This window comes from Bubalus bubalis, chromosome 10 (genome assembly GCF_019923935.1).
Source record: "Bubalus bubalis isolate 160015118507 breed Murrah chromosome 10, NDDB_SH_1, whole genome shotgun sequence".
Lineage (NCBI taxonomy): Eukaryota > Metazoa > Chordata > Mammalia > Artiodactyla > Bovidae > Bubalus > Bubalus bubalis.
Window position 1 is genome coordinate 70,071,431 of NC_059166.1, and position 24,205 is coordinate 70,095,635.

The following is a 24,205-nucleotide window of genomic DNA, read 5'->3' on the forward strand; positions in this document are numbered from 1 at the left end:
CGCTTGTACTGGCAACACATGGGCCTTTAATCTGAGATGGGGAGGGAGCAGTCATGAGCGAAAGAGGAACATGACCTGATTTACATTGTAACAGATCACTCTGGTCCCTTTATGTTGAGTCAGTCAGGAAGTTAGTCAGTCAGGAAGTTAGTTGATCTGAATCAGTGCTTCACTACCATTCAGAGGAACTCTCAGAATCAGAATTTCATATGGGTGTTAGCACTTATGAGGGTAATGAGTCTTTGAAACAACTGACTAAATGAAACAGTAGCCACATGAACTGTTTGAGAATTAAGATTAACCTTTAAATAGGGAATTCTCAATTCTGCACCTCTGAGAAAAGTGAGATGGCCTAAAAAACTCATAAGCACAGAAAAGCAAAAATAAACTTCAAAACACATTTTGAAGACTGCTAATATTAGGAAGTAGCAACTGTGACTTTGCATTATTTGCAGAAAGAAACACAAATGATACAATGAATCTCTCACGGACATTTTTCTTTAGCAATAAAGATTAACAGAAGAGAAACAACAGAACTGCTTCAGAGGAATATATACATATTTCTATATATTTCTAATGACTAATACTGATAACCTATTTGAGAATTTGCAGTGTGCTTTCACATACGTTGTTTCGTGTTACTCGAATGATCTTAAAAGTTTATATAACCTGTAAAGGTTAGTGCTAAGGCTGGGCTTCCCACTCTGGCTTCAGATCCCATGATGCTTGGCTCCACTATATCGTTTACCTGTCTGCGGAGCTTGAAACACACTTATCCTGTAACATCTTTAACTACAAATTAAAAATGAGACACTGAAAGAAAGTCAGTCTGTCTCATAAAAATCACCCACTTTCAGATGGGTGTTCTGTGAAGTGTCTGTGTCAAAAGGAAATTAGAAATCAACCAAAAATGCTTAATGATGCCCAAATAGGTAACACAAAGATTTGGAAGTGAGTTCTCTTGCTTACATTAGCACTGGAAGTTATCTTTAGTATTAAAAATTAAAGAATCACTCTTGAGCATCCTGAAATATGAAGGTTTTATAGTAAATATACAACAGAATTGAAAATGTTTTACCAAAAATTCTGTTAATAAAAAAGTAAAGGAGATAAAGGGGCACTCCATTTACAAGATTAAAACTTGTAACCAACCTTCTTTTCCTAATATAAAGCTTAAATTGGTTGCTTCACTGCACCTATTTTGATAACCTGTGTTTTGATTATCATTTAGAAAATTAAAAAAGTTTTTACTTGGTGTTTTTCTTTGATCCATGGATTAAAGGTGCTATCAACTTCCTTGCCAGACTCATTCTGTCTTCCTCATTTGTCATTTTGGTCAAAAGAACTTCATCTTTCCAGTTGTTCCTGCCAAATATCACCCCTTACTCATCCTTTTCTTACAACCCATATCAAATCCTGACACCTTCAAAATATATCCAGAATCTGTTTGGTCCTATTGCTTTGGTCCAAATCATCACTGTCTTTGTTTAGATTATCGCCATGGCCTAACTGGTCTCCACACTTTCAGACTTTGTCCCTCTTCCACCTAAATCCTCCAATGATCCTACATGATCTGCAAGCTCCTACACCAGTTCACCATGCACCAGCCACACTGGCTTCCAAAATAACAAGTGGGCTCTCCCCTTTGCACAGAACCTTCTTCTCCAGTAACAAATCAGTGATTTCCCTAAACCGAGGATACCCAGAAGCACCCTGTATTTGCAAAGTGACTTCATGTATTTCATGAGATTCTTACCATCCTCAGAAGAGTTCCCATTTTTTTCTTGAAAATTTAAAACAATGCCCTGCTGCTGCTGCTGCAAGTTGCTTCAGTCGTGTCCGACTCTGTGCGACCCCATAGACAGCAGCCCACCAGGCTCCCCCGTCCCTGGGATTCTCCAGGCAAGAACACTGGAGTGGGTTGCCATTTCCTTTTCCAATGCATGCCCTAATAACCCTTAATACGGAAGACATGGAATCAGTACGGAAGTGACTATGTTCGTTTTCACATATCCTTCTGCTAAGTAAGCAGTGTGTGTGTTAGTGGCTCAGTCATGTCCGACTCTTTCCTACCCCATGGACTCTCGCCCGCAAGGCTCCTCTGTCTATGGAATTCTCCAGGCAAGAATACTGGAGTGGGTTGCCAAGGAGGCAATAAGTCCCAACAGAATATCAAGATAACATCTGGTCCATGGGACATCATCATTTTAGCAAGAGAAAACTTCAGAGCCTTTATCTCTAAGATTTAATACAGAAACAAAAAAAAATACAGACAAATATGAAAAATATTTTAATGTTCTTATATTTTTCTGCATTAAAAAACTAAAAATCTTCCTTTATTATACACATAAATGGATCTTTAGCTTTCATTTCATAAAAGTATCATGTTTGGCCATTTTCTTAGTTTGTGCCATTACAGTTATTTTTTGAAAACTCTCTTTGTAACTGCTGTGATGAACTGGAAGATAAGAGATGTATATGTATTAAGTACTATTACTTCTTCAGTTTCATCCTTCCAAATCAAAGGTTCTGAGTATTTTTCGGAGACAATACTTAACCAAAACTGTTACCGAAACTTACACCCCTTTCATCAGTTCAGAAATATGCGATCTCAGAATATTTAGATCTACATCCTGCCGCGTTCATTTTACAAATTCAAAAGATCTCAGGACTTTCACTTGCTTTCTCCCCCAGATCCACTCTGACTCGTTACTCGGAAGTTGGGCCGAGCTTCCTGGACCCGCCTGATGCACTACGAGAGCTGTTCCTCTGCCCACTGGATTCTACAGTCTTGTAGGATGCCGGAAACTTGGAGGTTCCAGAAACGTAGAAATCACCTGGGACACGCCATTAGTCAGCACTAGGACGTGGGCATCCGCCCTCTGGACGCTGCCACAGGGTCGCAACCCGGAGACCCGAAGCGATCAAGTGCAGGGACGCTTGAAGCGTCCCGCCTCCAGCTAGACAGTCCCTCCCCGGTACCCGAGGCTGGCCTTAAGACCAGACTAGTAGAGCAAGGATGCGGCGCTGAGGGCCTTCTCAGGTTCTGGTTCTGCAAAGCCCAGTAACCAATCCTTAGGTGTCTGTGGCAAATGCCAGACCAGGTGTTTTCCCCATCCCAGCAAGTCCCGAGCGGGCGTGGGACAGTCAGCCCAACGGCCAGGCCCGACGAGTCGAACGCGGAACTAGGGAGCAGGCGGAGGCCGGCGCAGGGCTGTTGATCAGCAGGCCCAGCCTGGCTGTGGGCCCCAGGCCTCTCTGCCTGGGACTCTGCGCCTGCGCCCGCCCGGCCCCTGCCTGCTCTCCCGGCACGGCCGCGGTCCAGGCTGCAGCACGCCGCCTGGGTATCTGGGCGATCCATGGGCTGCAGCGAGGGCCGCGATGACAGATTACGGCGAGGAGCAGCGCAACGAGCTGGAGGCTCTGGAGTCCATCTACCCTGACTCCTTCACAGGTGACTTCCACGGCCACAGGCCCGCAGCTACCCGGGGTGGAGTGGGACGGGCCGCTCCACGGCCCTCGACATCTCCGGCCAGGATGGAGAAGGGAACAGCCGGGCCGCGTGGCCACCTCGCTTGCCACTCTCTCCTCTAGCTCTTCTCTTGGAGTGATCAGACATTTACTAGTAACTCTACGGCTGTTCTGTCTTCGCTAATTCCTTGAAATCTGAAAGTCCGGGCGAGGCTAGCAAGGTCCCTGGAGTGGCAGGCCTGGAATTCAGTCAGGTGCACTTTGGTTTCTGTGTCGCTGCAGTCCATGGGGTGGCAAAGAGTCGGACACGACTGAGCGACTGAACGGACCTGAACTAACAGCAGCGCGAGGTTTAGTGAAATACACGAATGAAGGTTCTCCAAGTGGGAATAGTCTTTCCAGAGCCGCAGAAGTATCAGTTTTCACATTTTCACCATTATTCAGGCTGTTTTCTCATATTTGGTGTTTTAAAGTTTGTGGGATTCAGAATTCTCAAAGTTACCCAGGATCAGTTTTGAGAGTAGTCTTGTCCCTGAAGTTTGTCGTTTTTCTCTTCTCTCTCTCTTTTTTTTTTATGTTCTGACATCTTCAGATTGCCCAGTGAATGAGTTGGCTCAAATTTCAGGTCCACTGTAAGATCACAGGTAGTTAGACTTGTAGTAGGATATTAGACGTCATCTAGGAGAAGGAAATGGCAACCCACTCCAGTATTCTTGCCTGGAGATTCCCAGGGACAGACGAGCCTAGTGGGCTGCCGTCTATGGGGTCGCACAGAGTTGGACACGACTGAAGCGACTTAGCAGCAGCAGCGGCAGCCTGGCTTCCTCTTGCTAGAAGCAAGGTAGTGGAGGCTCGGGAAAGGCAAGCTGTTGGCTCTGGGTTGGCCAGCAAGTTAGTAGCAGGACTGGTAATAAGAGTTAGGTCTGGGACTGGGGTTCCACTCCAGCTGGTATGACAGGGAGCAGAAGGTTACTTGGTAAGTTGGGCTAATGTAAAATGGTAATGAGAAGTTCATTAGGTATATTTTCAAGGAAAAGAATTCTTCTGTAGTAAACCATCCTTCTGATGATTCTGAAAATGCTGCAAGATAAGCGTATCAATATGCCTTCTCTCACTTTACACTCAGGTTTTGAGAGGTGATCTAATAAAGCCAATATGAGCGAGTATAGCCTAGGTTTGTGGGACTTACCTTCCTTACCCCGTCATTGAGTGTTGTGCATAACTGACTGTCAGAATTCAGAGTGTAAGGTAATGTTATTTTAACTCATAAACTCCAACCCCTCTCCCTTGTCATTGTTTAGCTTAGTTTTCTTAGCTCTACCCTTTGATCACTGCTTGCAATGGTAGCAAATTTTGTTCTGCTTTGCCAACAGGCTTATGTCTCTCAGCTATCCCTGTATAGTTCCAGTCCTGTTCATGTTCTCTCTCACCAGCAGTTCAGCTGTGCTGTGAGGATGTTAAGGGGATGAGTGAAGAGGGGTTTGAGAGTGTCATTAACTGGGTGAGTGTGTATGGAGTCTGGCTCCCTTCTCTATCCTTGCTTATGTATCAATGTTTAAATAAAACAGAATATAGGGTCAGTTGTTGGATATACTCTTAATCATGACATTTGGTCATTTCTGATACATTGGAAATGGGACAGGCATGAGCACAGCATAGGCAGACTTAAAGCACAAGATGTGCTCTTCTCATTTCTTTGGACATTAAGATATACTCATTAAATATTGTGCTTATAAACATTTGTAAAAGTGATACATTTTAACCCTAAAATAATTGGATGGTTCTTTCAAATTGTATTAGGGTCTGATATAGTTGGGCATGTGAAATTCTTGTCAGATGCAAAAGTGCTTGAGAATTCTGAGCCAGGTTAATAAAAGAAAATTTGTGGATCTTGGACGCCTCAAGTATTCTGCAGTATCAGCTGAGCCCTTCTGTCTCTTAATTCCTATCAGCACCCCTACAGTTGCATTAAATAAGTTAAAATGAGCTGTCCTGATTTATAGTTATTTAGGAACTTTGGTCAACTTCTGTATGAAATCTCAAGGCAAAGGCAAGCGGACTTTGGAGTCATTTATTTCTGTGTTTGGTCTTTTGGAATCTTTTGAGGATTTGCAAGGTGTACTATTTTTTTTTATAGCTTTCTTATGTGTTGATGATTTCGTACTTTAGTATTTTCATACCTGGTTTAAGAAAGAGAGCTTGTTTGTATTAGTTTGCCAAGGAACAATAACTGGTAGTTTTCAAATCTCATTTTGAATTTCATTGAATACTAGAGTTGGTAAGTGCTCAATGCTGTTGATGAAGTGTGTGTGTAGATATATATATAATTTTTAAAATAAATGATAGAGTGCTGACAGAGAAGCCTTTGTTAAGTACATCATGGCCCCCTTGTGGAGGCTGAGGAGGCACTGTTCATCCAGCCGTAGACCTAGGCACATAGACCTAACCTGACTTGAGAACTGATTTCCTGGCTATTTGCAGAGAACTTTTGGCCCAGTGTTGCATTTGTTGTGAATTCTAACAGATCATAATACAGTTTCTTCTTTGTGTCCATTCTGTAACTTGATTGCACACTAATCCAATCCTCCTAACAACTAGTCTTCTAAAATATACATGGATGCTCCTGATGCCACATCCTCCTTCAGAAGTGCTTCACTTGACAAGATCCTGCTACGATAGTTGAATTTGGTTATTTCCATTTCTATATCAAAGTCCCTGGCTATATATGGGGAGTTTTGTTGGATCAAATTGGTTAGCTTCAGGCTAGCCAAAAGTCAGGTTCCCTTAATTCTGTTTGACCTTACAAAGAGGGGTACGTAATCCTGTATTTGCTTGTGTTAGTACCTCTGAGTTAACAGCCGTGAGCTTAACAGTTAGAATTGCATTTAGACTCGGGGCAGAAGTCATCTTGTGAAAGCAGTTTTTCTAGGACAGTTGCTCTCTAAGACCCGTAGGGACTTCCTTTAATAGGCTTATGACTATACAGTGGAAGTGAGAAATAGGTTTAAGGGCCTAGATCTGATAGGTAGAGTGTCTGATGAACTATGGAATGAGGTTCATGACATCGTACAGGAGACAGGGATCAAGACCATTCCCATAGAAAAGAAATGCAAAAAAGCAAAATGGCTGTATGGGGAGGCCTTACAAATAGCTGTGAAAAGAAGAGAAGTGAAAAGCAAAGGAGAAAAGGAAAGATATAAACATCTGAATGCAGAGTTCCAAAGAATAGCAAGAAAAGATAAGAAAGCCTTCTTCAGCAATCAATGCAAAGAAATAGAGGAAAACAACAGAATGGAAAAGACTAGGGATCTCTTCAAGAAAATCAGAGATACCAAAGGAACATTTCATGCAAAGATGAGCTCAATAAAGGACAGAAATGGTATGGACCTAACAGAAGCAGAAGATATTAAGAAGAGGTGGCAAGAATACACAGAAGAACTGTACAAAAAAGAGCTTCACGACCCAGATAATCACGATGGTGTGATCACTGACCTAGAGCCAGACATCCTGGAATGTGAAGTCAAGTGGGCCTTAGAAAGCATCACTACGAACAAAGCTAGTGGAGGTGATAGAATTCCAGTTGAGCTATTCCAAGTCCTGAAAGATGATGCTGTGAAAGTGCTGCACTCAATATGCCAGCAAATTTGGAAAACTCAGCAGTGGCCACAGGACTGGAAAAGGTCAGTTTTCATTCCAATCCCAAAGAAAGGCAATGCCAAAGAATGCTCAAACTACCGCACAATTGCACTCATCTCACAGGCTAGTAAAGTGATGCTCAAAATTCTCCAAGCCAGGCTTCAGCAATATGTGAACCGTGAACTTCCTGATGTTCAAGCTGGTTTTAGAAAAGGCAGAGGAACCAGAGATCAAATTGCCAACATCCACTGGATCATAGAAAATGCAAGAGAGTTCCAGAAAGACATCTATTTCTGCTTTATTGACTATGCCAAAGCCTTTGACTGTGTGGACCACAATAAACTGTGGAAAATTCTTCAAGAGATGGGAATACCAGACCACCTGATCTGCCTCTTGAGAAATTTATATGCAGGTCAGGAAGCAACAGTTAGAACTGGACATGGAACAACAAACTGGTTCCAAATAGGAAAAGGAGTTCGTCAAGGCTGTATATTGTCACCCTGTTTATTTAACTTATATGCAGAGTACATCATGAGAAACGCTGGACTGGAAGAAACACAAGCTGGAATCAAGATTGCCAGGAGAAATATCAATAACCTCAGATATGCAGATGACACCACCCTTATGGCAGAAAGTGAAGAGAAACTAGAAGCCTCTTGATGAAAGTGAAAGTGGAGAGTGAAAAAGTTGGCTTAAAGCTCAACATTCAGAAAAGGAAGATCATGGCATCCGGTCCCACCACTTCATGGGAAATAGATGGGGAAACAGTGGAAACAGTGTCAGACTTTATTTTTCTGGGCTCCAAAATCACTACAGATGGTGATTGCAGCCATGAAATTAAAAGATGCTTACTCCTTGGAAGGGAAGTTATGACCAACCTAGATAGCATATTCAAAAGCAGAGACATTACTTTGCCAACAAAGTTTCGTCTAGTCAAGGCTATGGTTTTTCCTGTGGTCATGTATGGATGTGAGAGTTGGACTGTGAAGAAGGCTGAGTGCCAAAGAATTGATGCTTTTGAACTGTGGTGTTGGAGAAGACTCCTGAGAGTCCCTTGGACTGCAAGGAGATCCAACCAGTCCATTCTGAAGGAGATCAGCCCTGGGATTTCTTTGGAAGGAATGATGCTGAAGCTGAAACTCCAGTACTTTGGCCACCTCATGTGAAGAGTTGATTCATTGGAAAAGACCCTGATGCTGGGAGGGATTGGGGGCAGGAGGAGAAGGGTACGACAGAGGATGAGATGGCTGGATGGCATCACTGACTTGATGGACGTGAGTCTGAGGGAACTCCGGGAGTTGGTGATGGACAGGGAGGCCTGGCGTGCTGCGATTCATGGGGTCGCACAGAGTCGGACATGACTGAGCGACTGATCTGATCTGATCTGGTTTTTTGTGGAAAACCTGTCATTTGTGTGCTCCTTTAGTGTACCTTTCAGCTACTACTTCCGTTTTCTCTGCTTTTGACAAAATTCTTAGTTTTGTGTAGTTTACCATCATCTGCCCCTGTGTCACCTAACACTTCTCCTGCCCCTCCACTGGTTCCTTGAACAGTGCCCAACAACTGTATTCTTTTTTTCAAAAGAATTTTGATCCACTCACAGTGGTGGATATCTGGTCTCTTGGTTGTTGTTTTTCAGTTGCTAAGTCATGTCTGACTCTTTGTGACTCTGACTCTTTGTGGCAGGCCTCCCTGTCCCTTGCTATCTCCCAGAGTTTGCCCAAGTTCAAGTCCATTGCATCGGTGATGCCATTCAACCATCTCATCCTCTGTCACCCTCTTCTCCTCCTGCCCTCAATCTTTCCCAGCATCAGGGTCTTTTCCAATTGGTCAGCTCTTCACATCAGGTGGCCACAGTATTGGAACTTCAGCTTCCACATCAGTCCTTCCAGTGAACACGTGGGGTTGATTTCCTTTAGGATTGACTGGTCTCTTTAGTGAAAGCTAATCTTTCCTCAACTTGCCTCAGCTCACAGTACAGTAGTAATGCATTGGAATAGGATTATCACTTCATGAGAACTCAGGAATAATTCATCTTTGCAAGTTCAATTAAGTAAGTTTCCCTATTTTAGTAACCTCCAAGCTTTGGAATATTATCCCTTTTCATTTTCTGCGTTTTTTTTTTTGTTTGTTTGTTTTCTAAATTAGGTTTAGCTATGACAGAAAACCCCAAATAGCTGGTTTTAAAAAGGTAAAAGTTTATTGCTCTTGCACATAAATGAGACTTGTGTAGCTCTAGTTCAAGATTTCTTCAGGGACCCAGTCTTCTTCCTAGTTCTCTGTCATCCCTAAGATGTAGTCTCACCCTCATGGTGAGGATGGCAGCATTCCTTTTCCAGGCAGTAGGATAGATTAAGAAATGAAGGGAGCTGGGAAAAAGAAGTAAAAGACAGCAGTTCCTTAAGGAAATTTCCTCAAAAACTATCAGAGGACTTACTTCCTTCTATCCCATTGGCTGTAACTCAGTCATTTGGTGAGACCTAACTGGAGGGAGGCTGGGAATGACAGTTTTTATTCTGGGTGGGCAGTACACTCAGTTGAAAATGGTGTAACTGAAAAAAGGGGAGAGTGGCTATTGCAGAAATTAGTATTGTTCTCCAAAATCTTTGTTCCTGATTCACCATTTTTTCTCTGTAATGGCAATTTGGTGCAGTGGGTATCAGCTCTCTGTCCTTGGACAAATCATATAACCTCTCTAAGCCTTCGCTTCCTTATCTATTTAATAAGGAATAATGTAAATGTGAAAGAGTTAGTTGCTCAGTTGTGTCCGACTCTTTGCAACCCCATGGACTGGATCCCACCAGGCTCTTCTGTCTGTGGAATTCTCCAGGCAAAAATACTGGAGTGGGTAGCTCTTCTCTCCTCCAGGGGACCTTCCACCAGGGGGCTTCCCAGATGGCTCAGGGGTAAAGAATCCATCTGCCAATGTAGGAGGTGAAGGAGACTCGGGTTTCCTCCCTGGATCGGAAAGATCCCTTGGAGGAGGAAATGGAAACCCGCTCCAGTATTCTCGCATGGAGAATCCCATAGACAGAGGAGCCTGGTGGGCTACAGTCCACGGGGTTGAAAAGCATTGGGCACAACTGAGCATGAGCACTGATACTAGTGTGGAAACTTCATAACTGTTAAACAAATATAAGATACCGGTTCCTGGAAATTTGCCATCTTAGTTGCTGCTGCTTCTGATACTTCTGATGGCTTCATAACTCCTGTCTTTATCAACAGACAGTTTTGATTTCTATTTCCTCCAGCTGCATGGGGTGATAGTCACAGCTTGGAAATGCCATCTTTAAAATTTTCGCCTCTGAAATTCCTCTTTCCATCCATAAACTTTGTAGCCCTGCAGTTCTTTCATTTCCAGGCTTTTACTGAACATGGCTTTCATCACAAAATCTCACGGATTGGTAGTTTATCAGCTTTTATCTTGTTCATCATGGTCAGGCAGTTCAGTGATGTTCTTGCTAGCGGTCCCCTGTCCTCATTTACCAAATGGTTTCCTCACTTACCAAATATTTACTGTCTGTACTGTTAGGAGCTCAGTCTCTTAGGCAAAGATATCACATAAGTAATTTACAACACCATGGGATGATTCTTTCATGGAGGTACATATAGAATGCAGCAGGAACTGAGGGAGAGGGGACTGAGTTGTTCTGGAGAGCTGAGGGGTCATGTGGAGCTATATAAACGAGACTGGGGGAGGGGGCACATGTGCAGACTTGTGACTCTGTGAGAGCCATGTGTGCAAAGGACAGGTAGTTGGGTATAGCTAGAATGTAGAGAGACACAGAAAATGAGGCCTGCCACGTATGCAGGGGCCAGATCACTAAGGGCCTTGTTAAGGGATTTAGGTGTGACCTTACAGGCTCCTTCTCCATGACCCTCACCCTAACGCCCCAGACACACATGGCGCACTGGAGGTACTGCCTCGTCAGACCTGCATCCCTCGGTGCTTAGGCTTCTCTTGAGGGTTGACCTGTCATGACTGCTTTTCTTTCAATCTCTGGAACTATTTCCTCCTCTTGCTTTTGTTCCCCAAGTTTAGGACTCCTTACACAGCTGATCTTGGCCCTTATTTCTCTCTCTGCGTTCTCTCTGGTGATTTCATTTAGTCAAATGGCTTTCCCTGTTACCTCTCTGTGGATGATCCCAAATTAAATTCCAGCCCAACTTTCTTCAGCGTCATTTGCCCATTTCTGATTACTTGATATTTCCAGCTAAAAGTACCCTGTGTCCTTCAAATATGTCTGGTCTTTCATTTCTAGTCCTTGTTTTTGTTGGTGGTCCTGCCTGCAAATTCAGGTTGTCACCCATCACCATCTTCGATTTCTTCCTCTTCCCTGTTTCCATTGCTACCAGCCTAATTCAGAACCTCATTAACTTTGCTGAGACAATTTCAGTGGCTATCTAGTTTCATCCTGCCTCTAGTCTTATTTTTCTCCTTCTGTTTTATGCACCATTGCTAGATTTATCTTCCGTGTTTAGAAATAGAATTCTGACCTTATTACTACCACTAAAAAAAGCTATCACTATCCATACTAAACTTTCAGCTGTTTATTTTCAACCTGTTTTATTCACCACATACATCCACCAATGGAATAATTTCTAATTCCTTGTATGTTCCTTAAGCTCTCTTACCATTATACCCTTGCTGCCACGTTACTCTAACCTGCATTCCTTTTCTCCATCTCTACTTACAGAGTTGGAGAAGACAATGGCACCCCACTACAGTACTCTTACCTGGAAAATCCCATGGACGGAGGAGCCTGGTGGGCTGCAGTCCAAGGGGTCGCTAAGAGTCAGACACGACTGAGCGACTTCACTTTCACTTTTCACTTTCACACACTGGAGAAGGAAATGGCAACCCGCTCCAGTGTTCTTGCCTGGAGAATCCCAGGGATGGCGGAGCCTGGTGGGCTGCTGTCTATGGGATCGCACAGAGTATGCCTTAATCCACCACCTGGCTCCAATGACTTCCCTGGAATTTCTCAGCTGGAATTTTTTTTTTTTTTTCTTTTTAGGTGAAATTCTATACAGTTTATTTAGTCCTGCCAGTTGTATAGCTTTGGGCACATTATTTAAAAGCTTTTTATCCCTGTTTCCACATCTATAAAATTCGAATGATATATTTAATTGATTCTAAGACATCTTAACATTTAAACATCTTTGAAGTCTGAATTTGTTGTACAGTTGACTACATATCATAGTTTAGTTGGCAGTTCCTTTTTTCTTTCTTAGTGGTACATAAAGTAGGGTGCATCATATACTTGATGGCATCTTAAATTTGGTAAAATATGATAGTATAAAACCACCATTTTGGTGTGAGAAATAAAGGATCTCTGTGTAAATGCATAGAAGAGCACAAGTGCAAAGTAACGCTCAATAAATGTTAGCTGTTATTGGTGTCAGATCAGATCAGATCAGGTCAGTTGCTCAGTCGTGTCCGACTCTCTGCGACCCCATGAATCGCAGCACGCCAGGCCTCCCTGTCCATCACCAACTCCCGGAGTTCACCCAGACTCACATCCATCGAGTCGGTGATGCCATCCAGCCATCTCATCCTCTGTCATCCCCTTCTCCTCTTGCCCCCAATCCCTCCCAGCATCAGGGTCTTTTCCAATGAATCAACTCTTCACATGAGGTGGCCAAAGTACAGGAGTTTCAGCTTTAGCGTCATTCCCTCCAAAGAAATCCCAGGGCTGATCTCCTTCAGAATGGACTGGTTGGATCTCCTTGCAGTCCAAGGGACTCTCAGGAGTCTTCTCCAACACCACAGTTCAAAAGCATCAATTCTTCGGCACTCAGCCTTCTTCACAGTCCAACTCTCACATCCGTACATGACCATAGGAAAAACCATAGCCTTGACTAGACGAACCTTTGTTGGCAAAGTAATGTCTCTGCTTTTGAATATACCATCTAGGTTGGTCATAACTTTCCTTCCAAGGAGTAAGCATCTTTTAATTTCATGGCTGCAGTCACCATCTGTAGTTATTGGTGTAGGTTCCCCTAAATTACAGCCTCATTGAACCCTTATTTCTGTAGTTGCAGTGTTTATATTTCATGACATGTAAATGCTAAAGTTGGTTATGAAAAAAATGGGAATGAAATACATCTAATATATTTTACACACATTTGTTAGGAAAAAGAGGCAGGGCCAGTCATGTTATAAAAGCTTTACTACTATAATTGCCTTTTAGGGGCTTTTTCAACATAGGCTGGACAGCCTGAGACCTATTAAAATGTGCGTCCAGTGAGTCTTTTTTCCTTTCTGACAAACCCTCTCTACTAGTCATAGGTGTTCATCATTGCTTCAGGTAGTTCCAAACTTCAATTAGAATGAGGGCATATGTCTTGAAAATTTTATCGATAATGAATATTTATGAAGACTTCAGAAGTTACTGAGTAGGAAAAGCTGAGTCCTTTTCATGGTGACGTCTTCAGGGAGCCCCTTATCAGAAAGAGGCTGCTGAGCTGTTACCAACCTTGGTAGGGTAGCGGTTAGTGCTTTCCAGGCCTGAAGTGAAGTGTAGACTTGTGGGCTCAGCAGTAGTTAAGGGTGGCTTGAATTTTCCTTTTTTAGTTTTCTGATGGTTCTAAATATGAGTTTTATTTGTTATTGTCTTTCTCTTTTTATTGTTTAGATCTTTCATCGAGCCAGAATTTATTGAGTTTCTAGATACTGCCTGGCACTGATCCAACAGTTCTCCGAGTTCTTACAGTATTCTTGTGGGGGAATAGATCATAAACAGATAAATAGTATCAGATAGACATCAGGCAGTAAAATAGCATATAAAGATTTCTTATTTACAAAAATGCTGATTGACATGTCTTGCTTAACAAATTGGAAGTAATTTGATATTTGAATTCATGGATAATTTTGTAATTCCATGAAAGATGGTAGGTTTCAATAATTTGTGAAAGAGACAATGTGGGAGAAAGAGATAACTAGAAGATAGAAACTCTTACAAATTGATATTTACTGATTGTCATAGAGATTCTGAATTGTGTTTCAAAATATATAAGTAGAAAAATTAGTGATAATACTGAGTATTTATGGGTGGGTAGGTTCTGATGAGAAACATCAAACTTTTTTTTTTTTTGCCATTTCATTTGGAAATTTTTTAGAATGTGACTTTCCATGTGTGGGTGAAAATTTTGAATTAAAATATAAATTACTTAATTGATACAACTCCAAGAGAGTATCTGTTACAGGTGTTTTTTCCCAGATTAAAGAAAACCCTAGATTTAAATAGAAATTGATGGATGTTTTATCATCTGAACTGTTGCTATTAAGTCTGTATTTGTGGAAATGGAAATACAGGCTAGGGATCAGTTTCCAGAACTGGGAATTGGTATTTTGCTAATAAGGAAAAGCATGTGCCTTATGTTAATAACTTAACCTCTGTGTATATTTTCTTGCAGTATTATCAGAAAATCCACCCAGCTTCACCATTACTGTGACGTCTGAGGCTGGAGAAAATGATGAAAGTAAGTCTAATTAAAAATACTTTTGAATTTTCTACACTTCTCTCAGGAATTTTATTCCTTCTGCAGCCATTTAGCAGGCCATTGGATGTGTGGAGGTGCTAAGGTTCTGTTAAGAATTTAGTATGATTGTTAACATATTTCTAATAAATTACATAGTATTTACTATGTAATAATGACTTCTGGAGAAACAGAGAGGAAGTCAAGGAGATTTTCTGGCAGAAAAAGCTTAATTTTTAAAAGTGAAACAGAAATGTTAACAATATAGCGGGTAGAGAAAGGGGAGGAAATTTTTGTCAATAAGACTTTCTGCAAGCATAATGTAGTGGTTGTGTGGTTTTCCATGGCATGCCATCGACTTTTTCCTCATTGGATATTTAGATTGTTTACTAGACATTTGCTGTTATAAACTGGGCTGGATAAATACCTACCTGTATTTTCCCTCTGTCTTTTTAGATTGGATAGTGTACTGTTATTTAAATATGTATATACATAAAGCTAGATAAAAACCAATATTATGTAACTGTCAAACTAAGACAAATATACAAATTGAAATAAGGGAGCTATAAAATTAATAAGATCAAATTAATTTGGCACATGTTGGGAGAGGCGTATCTTAAGTTTATTTCTGCTTTGGTCAAGTTCAATTAATATTGTAATTTGATAAAAATGTTATATAAGTTGGCATTAACCCTGAGAAATTTTTTTTTCCCCTGTTAAGCTAGGCAACTAAAATTCTGTCATGAGTAGTCAGTTACACCAATTTTAGTGATATCACTTGATAATTCTAAATCTGTCTTATAGAATTGAAAATGAGGTTAATACTGATATTACTGAAATCTGAAATAAAGAGATATTGGATACAGTTATTAACATATTTATATAGATGGATTTTATTTATATGTATAAAGTCTCAATTACACATGAGGATCCTTTGACATTTTGTTTAAAAGACTATATGCATAGAGAGATACTTTAAAGTATCCTTTTAATAGTACTTTTAAGATACTTTAAAGATACCAAAATGGTAACAGTGATCTCTTTCTGAGGATGGGATCATTATTGATTTTGTTTTTCCTTTAATATATTGCTAAATTTTATGTAATGAATTTCTGTTATATCATATAGTGGAATCACTAAACTAAAAAAAAAAAGAAAACTTGTGCTAGCAATAAAATTTAGAAACATGTTAATTAAAAAAGAAAGAAAATGCCAAGAGACACTATGTATTTCTTACCTGACATTCAATCTTATATCCATAGATTCATAAAATTCTTTGTTGACATCATACACAAAAATACCAAGCCAGCAGATTTTGAGGTGGTTTTTTTTTTTTTTTCCATTCCCATGGAGAGAAATGTAGATCTTAGTTTAAATCATCAAAAGCAGGAGGTTTTAATAATTAAAATATGAGTTACAGGAAATGGAGATAAAGGGTCTTGTTGACAAATAGGTTTTAACAAAAAATATTTACCACTACTGCTCTGTTTTAGATTGCCTGGCAAAACTGAGAATTCATCAGACTAGGTAGCAGAGAGATACTTCCCACTTACGTGCCTTTAAGAGTGTCACACCTATACTGATGTCCTATCTGTGAACTGGCACAGGCCAAAGACTGAGGCAGAATGTCAGTGAGTCAGGTTAAAAGTTTCTCAGACAACCTCTCAAACTGTCCAGTTTACAGCCGTGTCCTCCAGCAGTCCCTCAGCAATGCTCTGCTGGCATTGTGCAGATACAAGTATGGACTCTGGAGCTAAAGTCAGGTCTCCTGCACTGGACGCCGGCTCTGGGAGAGGCCTGGAACTGAGCCTAAGCGGGTGCTTTTCTGTGTGTCATGTCAGTGCCTTTTGTTCATCGTAAGGAGGGCTTTAAAAGGAGTGTCTTCTTCATCCTCTTCTGACATGCAGTAAGATAAAGTACTCATAAGTAGCAAATGTATTTCAGGGGTTAGATGTGATCTTTGGTATCCCTGTGATTTGTTTTTACCTATACTTGTGGAATATGTTATGTATGTTAATGATTATCTGGTCTCATAGTAACCTTGTTTTCCTTTTGTAGGAGAATCTTTTGTGCTACTTTTCATTGACACATTGTAAATTAATTACTAATTCAACAAAGATTTTGACCTCTCTCTACATTTTAAGGTATTTGTATTAATCTCTTCTCTTATGTCTTTAGCTGTCCAGACAACCCTCAAGTTTACATACAGTGAAAAATACCCAGATGAAGCTCCCCTTTATGAAATATTCGCCCAGTTAAATCTAGAAGATAATGATGTAGCAGACATTTTAAAATTATTAGCATTACAGGTAAGGAAATAACACGTTTTGTAGTGGCATTATTTTATTGGCCTTAAATATTATACATTACTCTTGAGTCAGAAAATTAAATATGTATAATGAGTGTACTGAACAAGCAGAATTCATGATGTATGTGTATACACACACACACACACACACACACACATTCACAAAGCATCTTTATTATTGTTCCCTCCCATACCTTTAAAATTTGAATAAGAGAAGTTCTCCCTATACCCTTGTTTGAAACTCAAAAAAAAGCTCCTAAGCCCTCTGATCTGTTGCAGTCTAGTTACCTGCAATTTGGTGAGAGGAGTGGTGATTGATTTTTTTCTTTCCTATCTCTCCTGCTCCCTAAACTTATGAACAGCAATAATGGTTTATGACCCTTCCAAGAGCAGGTGTTTACTTGGAAGAAAAAATGGGTATTGGAAAGTTCTTACCTGGCTAGTTCTCTGATGGGTCAGGCTAGTCACAGTCTAAGCGTGGTGGATATTTAAAGCTCTCTTTTACTTGGGTAGAGTTTTCATGGATTCTTCACAGTAGAGAGTAGGGAGGGCAAATAAAATCTTACTCCACCGTCTTAAAAGCAGAAGTCCTAGTTTTATTTGTTTTTCTAAGAAGAACTGACAGAAAACGTCTCCACTGTAAATATGACTGGTATATTTCAAGAACTGTGGGTGCCCTCACTGTTGACCTTTTAAAAATATCTGGAGCTGTTAGAGAATGAGGAGGGAAAGAAGATATATCAGACATTACTTTATGCTGATTCTAGGTCCTGTTGACTTCATTACCCAGTGTGAAGTCATATTATTTCTATATCATTTAGTTTAAAGTGGTTCATTTGGAAACATTGTAGAAAACTGTGTTCAGTCACTCATGTATTAATCTAAATCTCTTGATCTGAGTGATTTTTGTTAATATGCATTTTATATTTTATTTATATTCAAACTCCTTTCTTTTAAAAATTAAGTTTTCATTTCTGATACTTACCTGAGATCAGAGGTATTTAGGGCATATTTGTATCTTTTTTCTTAGTTGTATTCGTTTTTAGTTATCAAAATACTTTATATTACAAAAATACTCAGAAAATACAGAAAACAATGAAGAAGAAAATAAAGATTATTCTTAATCTCACCAGTCAGGTATAACAGCTTATTAACACTTGGTGTGAATTCAGAAAACTTTCTCCTGAAGTAGCTAGCAGTGTCTAGCATGTTATCATCATTTTAGTTCTTTGGGGATGTTTTGAGATTGTGACACTAACCTGAAGGCAAAAGGATTTTCTAACATAATAACAATGTAGATACTTTTATGATTTATCTTTATGTATCTTTTTTCTTTCTTTTTGTAATGATTTAAAGCTAAAATGATGAATATATGCTGGAGAACTGATGTTAGCTACTGTAGGAAAAGGTTTTCTGAATTCTCCCTACATATATGATTATTACAGAGAATCTATTGAAATACCTGTTTTCAATTGAATATAGCAAATTATAAGACTTTTAAAATTTAAGATGTTGTATATGGGCTTCCCTGGTGGCTCAGCTGGTAAAGAATCTGCCTGCAATGTGGGAAACCTGGGTTGGGAAAATTCCCTGGGGAAGGAAAAGGCTACCCACTCCGGTACTCTTGCCTGGAGAATTCCAAGGACTGTATAGCCCATGGGGTCACAAAGAGTCGGACACAACTGAGTGACTTTCACTTCACTTCACTTTGTGTATATACACACACACACACACACACACATCAATTCAGTTCAGTTCAGTTGCTCAGCTGTGTCCAGCTCTTTGCGACCCCATGGACTGCAGCACGCCAGGGTTCCCTGTTCGTCAGCAACTCCCAGAGCTTGCTCAGACTCATGTCCATTGAGTTGGTGATGCCATCCGACCGTCTCATCCTCTGTCGTAAATGATCCAAGTCTGAACTTACGGTGTAACTGAATTAGTGATCATATTATAAATGTATGAGTGTAGTGATTGTGCTGAAACACCTCCCGCCCACCACTGGTTGGTTGTTTTTATTTTTCTGAGAATTATGTTTCTAACTACAACCTGTTTTTCTTTTCTGGTTACATAGGCAGAAGAAAACCTTGGTGTGGTGATGATCTTCACCTTAGTGACAGCTGTGCAAGAAAAATTAAATGCAATAGTAGATCAAATAAAGACCAGAAGAGAAGAAGAAAAGAAACAAAAAGAAAAAGAAGCAGAAGAAGCCGAAAAGGTATATTTAAAAGTCATATTTTCCTTCATTATTCTTTAAATCTGTCATTTGGGGGTTTTTTTGTTTTGTTTTGGAGATTTCAGTAATTTGAGAGGAAATCACAAAAAGAAGCACAAGTGAAATTTAATAAAGCTTTACTAAGTAAAATTTTAGAAGGGCCCTCATTTACTTGGTGGGAATCGCACAATAATGATCAATCAGTTGGTTAAAGGTTAATAAAGTGCATGCAGGTAAAATCAAGAAATATAAATTATTTCACTTACAGTATAAAGTTTAGAATTATAAAGCTCCTATCAGAATAATTTAAATATTTACTGAATTTAAAGAAAACCTTAGATTCTAAAATGAAGTAAAAAAGGTAAGCAAGGATGTCAGTGTTATGAATTGATGTATATTTAAACATATTAATATTGACAATAGCAACTTTCTTCTTAATTGTGAATAACAATGGGAACACCGCACATATTATCTTTGGTTTTTTGTAGTAATATAAAAACAGACTTTTCTAGAGTAAATTGCCAAAACCAATGAGAGTAGCCAGTGCAGATAGAAATTAGACTAAATATTATGGACTTGAAGCCATTTTTCTCTTTGCTTCCTCTCAGTGGCTGTGTTCATTAGTCTAGAAGTTCATTAGGCTTTATTTTCTAACTGTTGTTTCATTTATCTGGTGACGTGTTTTTTTCTTTCCTAAGCAATTATTCCATGGTACTCCTGTTACAATTGAGAATTTCTTAAATTGGAAGGCCAAGTTTGATGCAGAACTCTTGGAAATTAAAAAGAAACGGATGAAGGAAGAAGAGCAAGCAGGAAAAAATAAATTAAGTGGTATGACACCACCTCCCACCCAATATCCTGTTCCCTTTAAGCCCTCCTGTATTACTTCTTGTATAGCAAGAGGATCATTTGAATAGATTTCTGTAAGAAAATAATATACTTAGGCATATAGGGCAAAAAGAGAGTGTTATCGCCATATGATGTTTCTTCACACATAATTATCATTAATTTTATGGCTTATCTTTCATCTATTGCAAGGGATAGATCTTCAGATAACAGCTGCCAAGACTTTTAGGATTACAAGGCTTAAGAGTGGTGGAATCAAACCCATTTGTTTTTCTGGGACTAAGCTTTCACGTGTTTCATTTTAATGCCAATACATTTCATATGCCTTTTAGCTACTTACTGAGTTCATACATTTATTGAAATTCAAAGAAAAATGGGTTTTCAGATTTTTTATATCTTTAACTTTTTAAAATTATTACACCTTTTAAAGGTATTGTAGGGAAGATGGAGAAAAACTATACCATTCTAATTAAATATGTTTATTTCTTTTAGGGAGACAACTATTTGAAACAGATCATAATCTTGACACATCTGATATCCAGTTCTTGGAAGATGGTAAGATAATACTACAATTCCATATGTACATAATGTGCTGTTTTTAATATTAAACCATGAAAATCATAGTGATAACTTAATGTAAATTTTCCTCCAAAGGCTCTAAAGAATCACACTTTGAAGAATAAATTCTAATGTTTAATCAGGTTATACATTAAACTATGGAGAGTGTATTTTTAAAAAGTTTTGTAAAAGGAAAATCAAAGATAGCAATAGGAAACAATATGATCACCTTTGCCTCTAACACTTGGTAAACCAGGTCACTGTGACTCAGATCACCTATTTTCCTCAAAGTTATAGTATCACAAATCTACGGGAACTGTAATCCGTGGTCTGTCACGGAGCTTTATAAAAGCTGCAAACCTGGAACTAACCAAAAGTCTTATATTTCACACCACTCTTACTGTCTTTGGAACATCTGGTTCTTTCCTCGTGCTTTCCTTCTCTTTTTTATCCTAACCCTTATCCTCTTGCTGTCTTCATCTATTCATTTCCATCCACCCACAAATATCTATTGCATCCCTGCTATAAGCTTGGCATTGTCCTGGGCACTGAGGATACAGCAGAGAACACTTCGGATAAGTCCCTTGCCCTCACGGAGCTGGAGGCCAGTGAGCGTCTCTTAAATGTAGAGCTCCTTACTCAGCCACCCTCCAGTAGCTCCCCGAGTTCCGTACTCCATCATTCTTCTGTCATGCCCATCACTCCTGCTGGGATCCTCTAGCATCTGGCCTTTTGAACTTATTCCTGGACTACCTTTTGGAGACGGGAAGAAGGTTAAGTATCAAATGTCTTTTTATTTTTATTTTATTTATTTATTTATTTTTTTAAATTTTATTTTATTTTTAAACCTCACTGTATTAGTTTTGCCAAACATCAAAACGAATCCGCCACAGGTATACAGTCTTTTTAAAAAAGTTTTACTGTCTTTACTCATTTTTGACTCTTTTTCCTGTTTGGTGGATCAAGTATCTCTTTATAGCCAATAACTTATCAAAAGTGCTCTGTTGATTCTGCCTCTGAAACGTCTTTTCGACTCTTTCCTCGTGATTTGAAAATTTGTTATTTTTCAACTGGACTTCATTAGGAGCTTCATTATTTCCCTCCTCAATCTCTTCCTCCTAGTGCTCTTACCTACCTTGTAGCTACCACCTCTGAGGCAGTATTTCTAAAACCCATGTTTAATTGTGCCGTTTCTTCCTTTAAAATCCTCTGGTGGTTCTCTGCTGCTTAGAGGAAGGGGTTGACCTAATTTGATCCCTTGATTTGGCCTTCATCTGTGTTATTTTCAGATGTTTTTCTTCATGAATCTTGTGTTCTGCTTTTGCATAATGTTCTACCTAGAATCGCTTCATCCTGGCTCCTTTTCTTCTGGGTAGTTTCAAATTTTTCATGAAGATATTTCAGATGTCATCTGCTCTGTGAAGGCTTCACTACTTCCTCTCCCAGGCCTAGTCAATTACTCTTTGGCCTGAGCATACCAAATTGTATTTTATTACTGAACTGCTTTTAGGCTTCATGAAGCAGGGTTTCTTCTCACTGAGTTGAATGTCAGTGGACTAGAGTCTGAGAGGGAAAGAAGGTGAACAACGTTCGGTGGTTTAAGAGTACTGTAATATCCTACTTATGTGTACTACAGACAGACTGAAGAATGAAGCTATTTCATGCAAAGCCTGAGTATTGCTTCCGGTAGGGCTTAAACATTTGGAATCTTGGAAAGGCATGCCACTGGTTACAGGGGAGGTGGATGAGAGTGAAGAGCAAAATAAATTTGTCAGCTGATTATATGTATGCTGCTGCTGCTGCTGCTGCGTCGCTTCAGTCGTGTCCGACTCTGTGCGACCCCATAGACGGCAGCCCAACAGGCTCCCCTGTCCCTGGGATTCTCCAGGCAAGAACACTGGAGTGGGTTGCCATTTCCTTCTCCAATGCATGAAAGTGGAAAGTGAAAGGGAAGTCGCTCAGTCGTGTCTGACTCTTAGCGATAGTTGAGCTTTAATGATGTATATACATATCTTCAGCACGGAAAGAGATGAACTCTTGGTACAGGTCTCCTGGTCAGTGATAATCAACTTTGTATCATCGGTGTTTCTAGCTTACAACATGCCAGATCATAAATAATTCATTCTAGGAAGGCCTTTTTGGTATTGGGTCTTTTTAGACTATGAACTGGAAGCCTGAAGATGCTCTTGAGATGTGTGAGTCTCTGCTGACCAGTGCAGATCATCGCTGGTGTGATTTGCAGTAGGAGTTCAGGATTTTGTCACGTGCACTACAGCTGCGTGTTTAAGAAGCCTGTTTGGTCCTGCCAATGGGTTGTATCTTTTATTTCTGAGTGTAGAACTGAAGGGGAAATCTTCTGTCTTTTGCAGCTGGAAACAACGTGGAGGTAGATGAGTCTTTGTTCCAGGAAATGGATGACTTGGAGCTGGAGGACGATGATGATGATCCAGACTACAATCCTGCTGACCGGGAGAGTGACTTGACCGACTGATGGACTATTCCCATCTGCAGAAAGGCTTGACTGCCACAGCATCTGTGGCTATGCTGAGAGGGTGTTGATTTTCCTTTCTTTTTTCTAAGAAAAAAATAATTTTCAGGAGAATATTCTTCTGATGGCTTTCATCATTGAACTTAATAAATTGATCTTAAAAATTTCAAATATTAAAATGTTCACTTCCTCTTATTGGTGGGAAGAAGGTCAAATGTTTATAAAGTCATTTAGTGTTGGAAAGAGATCCTGCCAAAAACACTCAGGCTGGAAGATGTGCCATTGCTGAACACAAGTGTGTGTTTATGTACAAGGAATTGGAGTAGGAATTTCTGTGTGGAGATAGTGGTGACTTTCAAACTCTAAGGGTTTTCATTCATATAAAACATTAGAAGACTGAGTGAGCAGGGCATTAAACCTGAATTCTAGCCTTCAGACATGATAAATTTAAGTCTTAAAACCAGAAGCCCATATAACAGTCAGGAGTAAAATGGACTTTAGTCCTATAATAATACCTGAATCAGAATCATCTTTGGAGTTACGGAAGAGTACACTGCTAGACCATTCTCAGTGAAGCTTAGTAAACTCTGAGCCTCAATCCGAGCCTTACGAGTGAGGTCTCGTGCCAGAGATACAGAGGCCGTGCCGCACACTCCTGATGAAGAGCCGCTGCCTGCACTTGTCAGGCCTGTACACTGTGACTTCCCAACTTCTCTAACTGACAGTCTGAAGGGATCTGAATCCATGGGATTGTTCACTGCACACGTTCACATTCATGCACACGAGACCTTCATGATAATATGGAATGATTGACTTGGGGGCTCTAGGCAGGAGAGCCAGGCTTCATGCAAATTATCCAGTCTCTGCTGTTTTGGAGTATTGACTCTTAACCCCAACAGGAAAGCACTTGTGCTATTACAAATGGCTGTCTGTGTTCAAAAGTACAAGAACTGAATACCCACAGAGCGGCAGTATCCATGTTTATTTTTAAAGTCAGGCTTTATGATTAAAGTTAAGACAAAAGCATCATTGAAGAATTTAATACTCATCACCTACTTTGATCTTGAACAATAAAAAGAAATAGTAGTAATATTCAGTATTTCTATGCAAAGAGAAGTCCAAAAGTTTGTTATGTGAGATTGTACTTTTCCTAAGGTGAAATCCTTTCTGTAGCTAGTCAGTTGCTTAAGAACCTGAAGGAGTG

The 24,205-nt window shown here is 39.9% G+C and overlaps 1 protein-coding gene across 1 annotated transcript; it reads left to right on the forward strand.

Annotated features, from left to right (window-relative positions):
- Nucleotides 1-3,230: 3,230 nt before the first annotated feature.
- RWDD1 (RWD domain containing 1) lies at nucleotides 3,231-23,180 on the forward strand. Its single transcript, XM_006061660.4, has 7 exons — nucleotides 3,231-3,454; nucleotides 14,527-14,592; nucleotides 16,768-16,898; nucleotides 18,969-19,112; nucleotides 19,808-19,940; nucleotides 20,448-20,510; nucleotides 22,883-23,180. The coding sequence occupies exons 1-7, from the start codon at nucleotides 3,382-3,384 to the stop codon at nucleotides 23,002-23,004; spliced, it is 732 nt and encodes a 243-aa protein (XP_006061722.1). The 5' UTR covers nucleotides 3,231-3,381; the 3' UTR covers nucleotides 23,005-23,180.
- Nucleotides 23,181-24,205: the final 1,025 nt, after the last annotated feature.

Coding starts and splice junctions, on each gene's coding strand:
- RWDD1 (XM_006061660.4), top strand. CDS start 3,382: ATGACAGATTACGGCGAGGAGCAGCGCAACGAGCTGGAGGCTCTGGAG. Junction 16,899..18,968: donor TAAAATTATTAGCATTACAG/GTAAGGAAATAA, acceptor CTGGTTACATAG/GCAGAAGAAAACCTTGGTGT. Junction 19,113..19,807: donor AAGCAGAAGAAGCCGAAAAG/GTATATTTAAAA, acceptor TTCTTTCCTAAG/CAATTATTCCATGGTACTCC.